Here is a 13,551-nt window from a genome sequence, read left to right on the forward strand (position 1 = left end):
AATATATATATATATATTAAAAACTCACAACTTCTTTTCATTTTACTAGTTGGTTAATCACTTTTCTCTCCTCTGCCCCTGAACAGCCTGAGCTTCCACTATTGCTTCCTGAGAATGAGATGCAGGAGAAGTCTCACTAGGAAAGGAGTCAGAGCTACGGGAATTTTCAAGAGAACTTTAAAAATTCTTCACTTAAAACTCTCTTTTTAAAAGAAATCCTCATGGAGCATACCAACTACTGAAATCAGAAAGACTTTTATCATTGCAATTGTAACAATATTAATTATGCACAGTTTATTACTGTATTAAGTGTAGATGGAGCCTATTTCAAGAAAACACAATAAAGCCTAAACTGAAATAAGCAAGCTAGGAGTTGACTGTTCATATTTCAAAAGGATTCTCCCATTTTAACAGGATTCATTGCTGTTTTTTTCACAAGCTTTAATACCCCTGTGGTTTTAAAAATCATTTTAAAAATGTAATTTACACATAATTTTTCAGGAACTCATCTATTACACAAATTATGCACAACTCTGCATGTGTATAGATAATACTATAAACAAAGGGCTCATAAAATTTTCCCATAAATTATCTCATTAGCTGGGACTATACGAATGAATATAAGCATTGGTTAGAACGCATAAATGCTGTACATTGCTTAGTTCCTAGCAAAAACTAAGAATTCCAATATGCCCATGGGGCCCTTCCCTGATGACTCATTTATTAGAAAACTTTTCCTTATAAACGATACAAAAATAAACTTCAGCTCACCTGGTACAATCACAGAAAATTTGAATTAGTAAAGTAAAACTTGAAGACCCATAGGTAAAAAATACTTCACATTACCCACAGAGTTCCCATGTAAGAACCGTCTGATGTCGCTGTCAGAGACACAGAAACCAGGGACCTGGACAGAAAAAAAGTTCCATGGTCCTAACCACCTGGATGCAACTGTGGTTTGGGCGTGGCAAATGAGGGCTCTCAACTAACATGAATGTCTTGAAAACAACTATCAAATCTCAGGAAAGGAGAATTTTGAAATCATAGTATATGTCCTTTGAACTACCTCCCTTCCCCAATTTCCAATCTGATCCTTTATTCTTAGTTCTAGAATTTGCAAAGAGTCAATGTTTGCAAGCTTGCGGCTTTTTGTCTAAAATTCACCTTAGGCTTGGTAACATGAAGTTCTTTCACCATTTGAATATAGTGCTTCTTCCAGATCCCCTGCTCAAAGGGAGTTGGAGAGAAATTGATGTACCAGTTAAACCGTAAACATTTCAGCATCCAGAGCTGATCCAGCTCGGCTAGGTTCTTCCAATGCCAGCACACCTGGAAAAACAATTACAATTAAACAAAACCAAATCGAACAACCCCCTCAGTTTATATGCCCACTTTCTCTAGGGTTTGAACTGTCATCCTGGGCCTGAGATAACTTTTTTTGTCCTTTGCCTCCAAACCATAGCTTAAATGGTCACCTCCTACCTGAAGTGTTTCCTACCCAGGCAGATTTAAAGTAAATTAGCATTTGCTTTAAATTCTAATTCAGATTTAGAATCAGAGTCAATTAATATTTATAGAGCACCTATTAATCATCTTCATAGCAACCTAGGGAGGTAAGTACAATTATTACTCCCATATTGCCAATGAGGAAATTGGGGCTCAGATAGACTTTGGAACTTTCCAGAGGTTTCTAAAGGTCATATAAAAGTTGTATAAGAATTATATAAACTTGGGTCTGCACTTTATTTATTCTTTTCATGGTGTGCTTCCTTTTCCCTCCTACATTAGTCTGTTTTCACATTGCTGATAAAAACATACCAAGACTGGGTAATCTACAAAGAGAAAGAGGTTTAATGGACTCGTAGTTCCATGTGGCTGGGGAGGCCTCACAATCATGGTGGAAGGCAAAAGTCATGTCTTACATGGCGGCAGGCAAGAGAGAACGAAAGCCAAGCAAAAGGGGAAACCTTTATAAAACCATCAGATCTCATAAGAGTGACTCACTACCATGAGAACAGTATGGGGGAAACCATCCCCATGATTCAATTTTCTCCCCCTGGGTTCCTCCCACAACACGTGGGAATTATGGGAGCTACAATTCAAGATGAGACTTGGGTGGGGACATAGCCAAACCATATCACCTCCATTCTTTCAATTTCACTAAATATAAATTTTAAAATGAAATATAATCACTGATACCATGTGATGTATAGAGCCTTTAGGATTCCACAAAGCAGAAAGCATTTATTCTGTACATACCAGTTCCAGAGCATTATGGCTAATTCCACCCATCCAGCAAATGGCGGAGATGGCCCTACTATGTGTAGCAATATTTATAATAATTTACCCAAGGGTTTGAATAAGTCTTGCCAGAAACTAGGATCAAGTTCACATGTAAAGCTGAAACGAGGGATTCAGTGTCTTTGTAAGAGTTGCAAAGATGACATATAGCCTTCAAGCCCAAATTTCACCCTTAGAAAACTGGCCTCTTTTTCAAGATTAATTAAATAATTAATAATTTTTGAGTGCCCCTTCACCCCCAAAAGGGAACACTCCGTAATGGCCTTGCTGTCCATACACCTATTTTTCTATCCCTCTCTGCCTCCCCACTTCCACTCACCATTTATTGAGTTCCTCCTATGTTTAGTATTGTTTAATGTGCAGAAGATGAGACGTTGAGGAAAGAGTAGGGCACAATTAGAAGAAATAATAAATTCAGGAAAGGTTAGGGAAGGAGAAAAAAGTTAAGGATTTGATAGAGCCCTATAGGCAGCAACAGAAATCACATTTAGTTTGTTTGACCCAGAAATGAAACACCACCAACCTCATCTTCGTATGGTAAATTCACTCAGAATTCAATGGGGAGATGGAGTTTTTGGGAAAGGGAAGGGGGAGAAAAGTCTCAATTTTCATTCCTTTTTTCCTTATTCTTCTTCTTTTTTTGGGGGGGACAGTTTTGCTCTTGTTGCCCAGGCTGGAGTGCAGTGGCGCGATCTTGGCTCACTGCAACTTCCGCCTCCCGGGATCAAGCCATTCTCCTGCCTCAGCCTCCCGAGTAGCTGGGATTACAGGCATGCACCACGCCTGTCTAAGGGTTTCTCCTCTTCTTTAGATAATGTTTTGACCTGAGTACTTAAGTTGTTTTTCTTCCCAAGGCAAATATAGTTTTTGTTTTTTGTGTTTTTTGTGTTATTTTGTTTGTTTAAAGGTAGAGAGGAATGAAGAGAATTGAAAGGTAAGTAAGAGCTTTCAAATCTACAGGACACAGTTCCTCCACAACCTTCCATCTTTTTAAAACAGCAGGGACTTTATATGGTTTACTTTAAATTGAGCTGAAGAATGATGGTCTGTGTTTTCCGCACAGTCAGTAGTGAGGAGAAATTATGTCTTACAGTGCATACAGATGATAGAATTAGCTATTTCAAATAACATTTCCTTCTAATAATAATATTATCCTTGTGGAAAATGAAAAATTCTGAGAAGTTTAACCCATGACCCCATTAATCAGAGATGACCATTATTGACAACCTGCTACAGTTCTTTTCCTTTCAGTCTTTATTTGAAGTATATACAAAAGAAAATCAGGAAACCCTATATACAACTTAAAATATTTTTTCATTTTAAATATTATAACATCTCTGTTCTTCCAAACATGTTTACTAATGGTTGCACAATAATGCATCATAGGCCAGGTGCAGTGGCTCAAGCTTGTAATCCCAGCACTTTGAGAGGCCGAGGCGGATGGATCACCTGAGGTCAGGAGTTCCAGACCTGCCTGGCCAACATGGCAAAATCTGTCTTTCCTAAAAATACAAAAATTAGCTGGGCGTGGTGACACGCGCCTGTAATCCCAGCTACTCGGGAGGCTGAGGCAGGAGAATCGCTTGAACCTGGGGGGACGGAGGTTGCAGTGAGCCGAGATCGAGTCATTGCACTCCAGTCTGGGAGACGAGAGCAAGACTCTGTCTCAAAATAATAATAATAATAATAATAATAATAATAATAATAATGCATCATATATGGCTGTATGATACCCTCTTATTACTGGGCATCCAGATTGCTATGCTCTTTTAAAAAGTCATTTCAGGCCAGGTGTGATGCCTCACACCTGTAATCGCAGCACCCCCGGAGGTCAAAGTGAGTGGATCACTTGAAGTCAGGAGTTTGAGACCAGCCTAGCCAACATGGTAAAACCCTGTCTCTACTAAAAATACAAACATTAGCCAGACATGGTAGCGCATGCTGTAATCACAGCTACTCGAGAGGCTGAGGCAGGAGAATCGCTTGAACCCGGGAGGCAGAGGTTGCAGTGAGCCGAGATTGTGCCACTGCACTCCAGCCTGAGCAACAGAACAAGACTTCATCTCAAAAAAAAAAATCATTTTTGGAATAGGTATGTGCATATTAATACCAAATTCAAAGAAACAAAGGAAGTCCCTCTCCCATCACTATCCCCCAGTCACCCATTCTTCACCTTGGATGAGACCACTGTTACCAGTTTCTGGTAAATAATTCTTGAATATTCTAGGTATATAGTAACAAACATATATATGTATTTTTGAGACAGGGTCTCACCCTGTTGCTCAGGCTGGAGTGCAGAGGCATGATCATAGCTTACTGCAGCCTTTAACCCCCAGGCTCAAGCAATCCTCCTGCCTTACTTAGTCTCTCAAGTAGCTGGAACTCTACGCACATGTCACCATACCTGGCTAATTTTTTCTTTCTTTCTTTTTTTTTTTTTTTTGAGACAGGGTCTCACTTTGTGACCCAGGCTAGAATGCAGTGGCATGATCTCAGCTCACTGCAGCCTCCTCCTCCCAGATTCAAGCAACCCTCCTGCCTCATGCCCCCCAAGTAGCTGGGTGCAGGTACAGGTGTGCACCACCACACAGGGCTACTTTTTGCATTTATAATAGAGATGAGTTTTCACCATATTGGCCAGGCTGGTCTCAAACTCCTGACCTCAAGTGATCTGCCCACCTTGGCCTCCTAAAGTGCTAGGATTACAGGTGTGAGTCACCTCCGCACCTGGCTGACCTAAGTTTTTTTTTTGTTTTTTTTTTTTGAGATGGAGTCTCACTCTGTCGCCCAGGCTGGAGTGCAGTGGCACGATCTCAGCTCACTGCAAGCTCCACCTCCATTCTCCTACCTCAGCCTCCCGAGTAGCTGGGACTACAGGTGCCCGCCACCACGCCTGGCTAACTTTTTGTATTTTTAGTAGAGATGGGGTTTCACTGTGTTAGCCAGGATGGTCTCGATCTCCTGATCTCGTGATCCACCCACCTCGGCCTCCCAAAGTGCTGGGATTACAGGCATGAGCTGCCATGCCCAGCGTGACCTGGCTAATTCTTAACTTTTGTAGAGACAGGGTCTTGCTATGTTGCCCAGGCTCTAGAGTACAGTGCTGCAATCTTGGCTCACTGCAGCTTTAAACACCTGGACTCCAGCGATCCTCCCACCTCAGCCTCCCAAGTAGTTAGGACTATGGTCATGGGCCACCACACCTGGCTAATTTTTGTATTTTTTGTAGAGATGGGGGTCTCGTCATAATGCCCAGGCCAGTCTCAAACTCTTGGCCTCAAGCATTCGCCAGCCTTGGTCTCCCGAAGTGCTGCGATTACAGGCAAGCCACTGTGCCTGGCTGTATATATTCTTTATTCTTTTCAAAATGTGGTAGGATAGTTCTACACCTCTGCTTTTTTTTTTTTTTAACCAATGACATATCTTGGAGATAGTTGCAGTTTATTTACCCAGTCCCTCCTGGTAGATATTTTCATTGTTTCCAACCTATTGCTAGGACAGAGAATCGTGCAATATTCTTATACAAGTGTGGCTTTTACCACGTTGCAGGATACCCATCAGACAAATTCCAAGAAGTGGAACTGCTGGGACAAAGGGAATTTTTATTTGAAATGTTAACACTGCCCAATGGTTCTCCATGGTGGTTACATCAATTTATCTACCAGCAATATATGAAAGTTCTTGCTTTCCCACATCCTCACCAATATAGAATATTATCATTTAAAACAAATCTCAATCTGAGTCATGAAAGATGGCATGCCAGAATGAGGCTAAGCATCTTACATATTCTAGAGACATCTGTATTCCTTTTTCTGTAGATTACTTGTTCATTTCCTTTGCTCATTTTTCTCCTGGGTTGTTGGTCTTTTTTTTTTTTTTTTTCTTAATATAGATTTATAAGAGCTCTTTAAAAAAAAATAAAGAAATTAGCCCTTGCATGCAATCGATTTTTTTTCCCTGCCTACTGTTTGGATTTATTTATGGTGTTCTGTTCCATGAAGAATATTTTAATTTTTATAGTCACAGTTTAAAAATCTGCTTTCTTCATTCTTGCTCATGATACAAAAAATGGAGGAAGCAAGATTTTAAATTGTGTATTTTCTTTTAAGACTTCTGGGTATGATGGAATACTGACATCCTTTCCTGTTTTCTTTGAGGACTTTAATGGTTTCCTTTGGTTTCATCTGTCTTTTATACTACTTAATTTTTTTTTTCCAGAGAGTTGCTCAATTGTCCCTATACCATTTATTGAATAATACATTTTTTTTTTGAGACAGAGTCTCACTATGTTGCCCAGGCTATAGTGTAGTGGCACAGTCACAGCTCACTGAAGCCTCAACCTTCTGGGTTCAAGTAGTCCTCCCACTTCAGCCTCCCAAGTAGCTGGGACCACAGGCACACATCACCACACCCACCTAATTTTAAAATGTTTTGTAAAGATGAGGTCTCCCTATGTTGCCCAGGTTAGTCTTGATCTCCTAGGCTCAGACAATCCTCCCACCTTGGCCTCCCAAAGTGCTGGGATTACAGGTGTGAGCCACCACACCCAGATCCATCTTTCCTCCTGCATTCATTTTCTTAATTTTAAAAACTCAAGTTAACATGTCACACATATATGAATGCACACTGGCGGGTAATTTCCAGTCTTGCCAGACTCTATGAAAAGACTCAATAAAATGACTACCAGTTTTATATCTAAAATAATTTAACTTCATTTTAATACAGGACGGAATTACTTGTAAAGGAAAAAAATAATAACAATCACCTCCTTTTCCAAGGCCTGTATGAGCACACCTGCCCACTTGGATCTCTTTTAGTCTCATTCTCTTTTGTACATATCTCCTTAGGTCCTTATTTTGAGCTTTTTTATTCATGAATGACCTGCACTGTACAATTGAGGACTTTATTGCAACTGAATGCCGTACAGTATAAGACCATCCTGCTGACGAACCATTTCTTACATGTATATGTAATTCCCCAACTAGCTAATACTTCTTTGTTGTATACTAATGTGGCCTATACTTTTTTCCCCATTTGAGTTCTAAACAGAGTTGGATGCAAAGATGGTGAAGGTTAATACAAATGTATGAACATACTGATCTTCCCATCTCTTTCTTAGTTTCGTGTGTGTGTGTATATGTGTGTTTGTGTATGTATGTGTATGTTTGTGTTTATCTGTATGTCTGTGTATGTGTATGTGTGTTCAAGTGTGTTTGTGTGTGTGCATATGTATTTGTGTGTGTATGTTTGTATGTGTGTATGTGTGTATATGTGTATGTGTGTTTGTGTATTTGTGTGTATGTGTTTGTGTGTGTTTGTGTTTGTATTTGTGTGTAATTGTGTGTATGTGTATATGCTTGTATGTGTGTATGTGTGTTTATGTGTGTGTGTGTACGTGTGTGTGTGTGTATGTGTGTATATGAGTGCGTTTGTGTATATGTCTGTGTGTGTATGTGTGTATATGAGTGTGTTTATGTATATGTCTGTGTTTGTGTGTATGTGTGTATATGTGTGTGTGTATGTGTGTGTTTCCCCTTAACTACTTCTAGTTTCAAGTTTGCTAAGGCTGTTCTCAGAAAACACCACATACTCCTTCCTTGCCTTTACCTGTGCACAACGACAGAGGCTCCGGGGGTCCAGGAAAGAAAAGATGTATAAAGATAACACCCTTGGAAGCTTGGTTGTAAAGTCCAGGGCTTCTGCTGGAATTTTCTCTTGAAGCTTTCGACAGCAGAACTTTTGCTGGGACAGCGAGCAGCGCTCCAACAGGCCTGTGAGGATTCTTCTTCTCTGAGAGTCTGTCCATTTGTCAAACTGGAAAAACAAAAGAAAGCAAAATGTAAAAAGCTCCAGGTTTAGTCTGATAGCAGATTCATTACAAGTAAGAGATGACAATGGCACAGAAAGGGAGTTTAGTAACTTATTTCTAGTGCAAATCAAGTATTTATTTCCCTATCAGCAAATTCCATGCTTTGCCACCTGTCTTCTCTCACATTTATATGGGAGCATGTGCATGACCTAAGTGTGTACACAGAAGTGCATGTGACCTCAAAACTTGCAGTCACATATGAACAATAAATTGGGAGCTGCCCATATTCATAAACTGAGAATATATCTGCTTATAAAAGACAATTTTAAGGGAAAATAACTGCACAGCTCCTCCCCACAAATAGTTTCTGCATTATCCCATCAGTGCTTAAAACGGCAGGACCAGAAACAAACCCTTGTATTCACAATTGGAGATAAAGTATTACAACCAAATATCCCTGAGAAGGAAAGTATATTGGAGTCAATTCTCACTAGTATGTAAATGACTGATATGATCGGAGAGGATGTGTTGATAAAGGAGGACTTGAAGAGAGGAAGTGAATGCCAAAGGAAGCCAGGGTACGTCCAACAATTGGCTACCTCACAATTTTCCTCAGAGATTGCCCTGAACAACACCCAAGATCAGGGAATGACCAAGGATGAGCACCTTGGGACTGCCCAAAACCAAAAGAGAGGAAGGAAAGAACACCTACCAGCTCAGTGAGCCACTTCACTGGAAGTCTAAATCTCTTTTCTTCCCTAGCCCATTGGGGAAGAGAAAATAGGGAAGTTTCAGCTGGCTGTATTTTTGTATATTATTGCATTTCAGATATAGATATTCAGTACAGTTATAAACAGACTTTTTTTTTTTTTTTTTTTAGATGGAGTCTCGCTCTGTCACCCAGACTGGAGTGCAGTGGCGCAATCTCGGCTCACTGCAACCTCCACTTTGTGGGTTCAAGCGATTCTCCGGCCTCAGCCTCCCAAGTAGCTGGGATTACAGGCACGCACCACCGCACTTGGCTAACTTTAGTATTTTTTTTTTTTTAGTAGAGACAAAGTTTCACCATGTTGGTCAGGTTGGTCTCGAACTTCTGACCTCGTGATCCAACCACCTTGGCCTCCCAAAGTGCTGAGACTACAGGCGTGAGCCACCACACCTGACTATAAACAGAATTTTATAATCTGTTTATAATCGTTTAGTCGTAATCATAAAATACACTGACTACCTAAAAAGGCATGTAAAGGAAAAATTTATTTTTTGCAAGCATTACGACAAGTTAACTTCATTATAGTTATACAATATATTTTAAATTTAATTTGATTTTTTTTTTCTTTTTGGCTTCTCAAGGGTCAACTTGATTTTTTTTAAATTAATAGTGTTAAAAAACAAAATGTCAACAAATTGCATTTAAAGATCTAATTGGCTTTTATTAGCGATTCATGAATCAGGCAGCATCCCATCAAAAGAACAGACAGCAGGTCCTCAGAGTTGAGCAGAGGAGGTTGGTTGGCTTCAGGGTTGGAAAAGGGTTGAAGAAAGCAGAAATAGGCCCAGTGCGGTGGCTCATGTCTGTAATCTCAGCACTTTGGGAGGCAGAGGGAGGAGAATCTCTTGAGCCCAGGAATTCGAAACCAGCCTGAGCAACACCCCATCCGTACAAAAGAGTAAAAAGTTAGCTGGGTATGGTGGTGTACAACTGTGGTCCCAGAAACTCGGGAGGTTGAGGTGGGAGAATTGCTTGAGCCCAGGTGGTGGAGTCTGCAGTGAGCTGTGGTCATGCCATTGCACTCTGGCCTGGGCAACAGAGAGAGACCCCGTCAGAGAAAAAGAATAATAATAAAGTAAATTTTAAAAAAGGAGAAATAAGGAACAAAAAGTGGATTGATTATTTCAGAGTTACTTTCCTCATAAGATTAACACATAAGACTTTCTTATGCCAGCTCAGATAAACTGGGACCCTTCAGATTGGTGGCTGTGAATCTCCTGTTTTGGGTTTGTTTGTTTGGTCGGTCCTGTTTTTCATTTTTAATTTAAACTGGCCCTTTTTAAAGTTCAGTTTGATTACGTGAGAGTGCCTCCATTCCGGGTTGGTTTGGTCTGTTGGGGCCTAGTATAGGAGCTCAGTCCAAAACAACGGCCTTTCATAAATTTTAACAGTAGAGGCTCGGTGGCTCACGCCTGTAATCCCAGCACTTTGGGAGGCCGAGGCCACTGGATCACGTGAGGTCAGGAGTTCGAGACCAGCCTGACCAACATGGAGAAACCCCGTCTCTATTGAAAACACAAAATTAGCTGGGCATGGTAGTACATGCCTGTAATCCCAGCTATTCAGGAGTCTGAGGCAGGAGAACTGCTTGAACCCGAGAGGCGGAAGTTGCAGTGAGCCAAGATCGTGCCATTGCACTCCAGCCTGGGCAACAAGAGCAAAAACTTCGTCTCAAAAAAAAAAAAAAAAATTAACAGTAGAATAACAGTAGAAATACTTCCTAATTAAAACTATCCACTATTATAGATTTATTCAATGACCCACAAATCTCACTTTGGAGACTATCACTGTGGTGGGGAGGAGGGGGATCCTAAAATGAAAAAACAGAAACTTTAACTGCGAAGACCACAGGAATAAAACTGATTCATATGTGAGTGTTCCCTGACTTCTAGCCCCGTTTCTATACAAGCCGTATCTCCAACTGCCATAAAAGGAGACTTCTGGCTGGGCGCAGTGGCTCACGCCTGTAATCCCAGCACTTCAGGAGGTCGAGGCAGGTAGATCACGAAGTCAGGAGATCGAGACCATCCTGGCTAACACAGTGAAACCCCCATCTCTACTTTAAAAAAAAAAAGAAAAAAAAAATTAGCCAGGCATGGTGGCGGGCGCCTGTAATCCCAGCTACTGCACTCCAGCCTGAGCAACAGAGCAAGACTCCGTCCCCCCCCAAAAAAAAGGAGACTTTTTTCCCAGCTCTTTCGGATGGGTTCTCAGGAGAATGAGTAGAGAGAAACCAGGCCAGAATGGCTAAGGCCAGAGGAACTGGCCCCAGAAGCTGAATTGATCTATGAAATAAAGAGCCAAAAAGAAGGTGAGAAGAGAGAGAGGGAGAACAGTTGGAAAACTGGCTTGATGGGAGTCACAGGGGTGATAGTAGCCTCTACAGTAGCTAGTGTGGGAGAGCTCGGGAGTGAAGGAAGACTGGAGGAGTATGGCTATGAGTTGAACTGGATTTCCTGTTTTCTTTGAAAGAGACAAAATGAAGATTGGAATTCATTTTATTTATTTTTTATTTCATTCTGTTTTTTTAGAGACAGGGTCTCACTCTGTCACCCAGGTTGGAGTACAGTGGTGCAATCCTAGCTCACTACAGCCTCAACCTCCTGGGCTCGAGGGATCCTCCCACCTCAGCCTCCTGAGTGGCTGGGATGTGCCACCACATCAGGCCTGGAATTCATTCTAAAATGACATTTGGGCAGTGCTATGTGAGTCTGGCGAGGCTGAGCTACGTTGAGACCCAGGATGATTATGGTCACAAAAAATTTTCATAAGATATTATGGCTGCCACAAAATCAAAGATAACTCAAAATGCCTAGTAGTAGGGAATCAGCTAAAGAAACCATAATATAACAACATGATAGGGGAAAGCAGGGCATTATGGGTTGATGGTGGGCTTCAGAATAAGACAATTTGCTGTCTCACTCCCAATATTCTATTAGTTCTTTTACTCATCAAAAATATGTCAGCCTCGATTTCCTCATTTATACATTAGCGATAATTACATCTACCTTGTAGGGTGGCTGAGAGGATTAAATACAATAATATATGTATAAAATTCCTAATAGAGTACATGACTCATTGTAGACATGGCAGCTACTATTAGAAAATGTCACAGTGATGTTAAAAATAATATGTATGTGGGTTAAGTAACTATAAAAAGAAATGCGCATAAAATTACCATGTTTGTACATTGACAAGGATGGAAAGTGCATTTAGAATAAATGAGGCTAGCTCATCCACTTTCCTGCTGCCCTCAAAAGAGAATGGGCTCACGTTGAAGAATGAGTGATTTAACACAAATATAAAAGAACATCAGGATGATAAAATACTGAAGAAATCTATAAAAGAAAACATTAAAACACTTTCTCTAGCGATGAAAAAGATAATTACATTGGTTCCTCATTTATTTCCCTGATTACAATGGTCAGAGGTAATTTGTTTGGCTTTGATAGGTGTTCTTTGCCTCAAGGGATTTTCCTTTCCAATTATGTTTGTTTAGGCTAATAGAAAACTAATTTACATTCCTTGAACTACCAACTGAAGAAGGTTGGGAGATGACTCAGAAGAATGCTGAACAGTAGGGGAAAATCCCTTTAGGATTTAGAAGGTGCTAGAAATAATCCAAAAAGTACATAATCCATGGAAGGGTTAACTGTACAGGAATTCAGTTATCCCCCACATCTCCTGCGTCACCTCTCAAGGAAAAATACCCCGACTGAGTAGCCAGGGACCTCATGTATGAGACTAGGGAACTGTCAGGACCATTATTCTCCTATTCTAGCATCACGTACGGTACCTTGCTTCACGATTCATTCCTGAAGGATGCCTTTTTTAAGGCTTTCTTGACTCAATATAACTGTGCACATCCTATTTTTAGAGTAGTTGTTACAAGGATTCTTGCTGCCGTTTCAGGAAGTGAGAAGGTTGCTGGGGTGATCAGGTTCCACCCACCTCACACTGAATGGCAAAAAGAGGGTGGGAGGGAGATAAAGAGAGAGGCTTGTGGCAAAAAGACGGTGGGAGGGGGATAAAGAGAGAGGCTTGTTTTTGCTGGCTTATTCGTTATATTATCTCTTCTGGTTGAGTTTCTGAGTCCTATTATCAAAAATTTAATTTCACAAAGTGTAAATACGTTTTTGTCTTAGAAGTTTCAAACAGGGCTGGGCGAGGTGGCTCACGTCTATAGTCCCAGCACTCTTGAGAGGCCAAGGCAGAAGGATTGCTTGAGCCCAGGAGTTCAAAACCAAAACCAGCTGGGCAACACAGCGAGATCGTTTCTTTTAAAAAAAAAAAAAATGTGCTATGTTGGCATATGCCCATAGTCCCAGCTACTTAGGAGGCTGAGGTGGGAGGATCACTTGAGCCCAGGAGGTAGAGGCTGCAGTGAGCCGAGATTACGCCACTGCACTCAAGCCTTAGCTACAGAGCAAGACTCGGTCTTGAAAAAAACAAAAGTTTCAAGCAGACACATATAGAATCAATAGAATAAAAAATGAAAAGCTTCTTTAACACTGCTCCCTATCAAATCTCACTTCATCTCCCAGAGATAACCACTGTTCAAAAGTTTGATGTTCATGCATTTCCTTTTTTTCTAACTAAAAAAAAACAATTTTTAAGGCCGGGCGTGGTGGCTCATGCCTGTAATCCCAGCACTTTGGGAGGCTGAGGCGGG

General features: G+C 40.8%; 1 protein-coding gene across 1 annotated transcript in view; it reads right to left on the reverse strand.

Annotated features, from left to right (window-relative positions):
- FBXO16 (F-box protein 16) overlaps positions 1 to 13,551 on the reverse strand; it is a 63,593-nt gene that overhangs the window by 27,320 nt on the left and 22,722 nt on the right. Inside the window, exons 4-5 of the mRNA XM_011983909.1 lie at positions 7,909 to 8,115; positions 1,165 to 1,329 (exon numbers count right to left, since the gene is read on the reverse strand). Coding sequence (XP_011839299.1) covers positions 1,165 to 1,329; positions 7,909 to 8,115 — 372 coding nt within the window. The remainder of the gene's footprint in view (positions 1 to 1,164; positions 1,330 to 7,908; positions 8,116 to 13,551) is intronic.

The sequence above is a fragment of the Mandrillus leucophaeus genome, unplaced genomic scaffold (genome assembly GCF_000951045.1).
Source record: "Mandrillus leucophaeus isolate KB7577 unplaced genomic scaffold, Mleu.le_1.0 Scaffold256, whole genome shotgun sequence".
Taxonomy (NCBI): Eukaryota; Metazoa; Chordata; class Mammalia; order Primates; family Cercopithecidae; genus Mandrillus; species Mandrillus leucophaeus.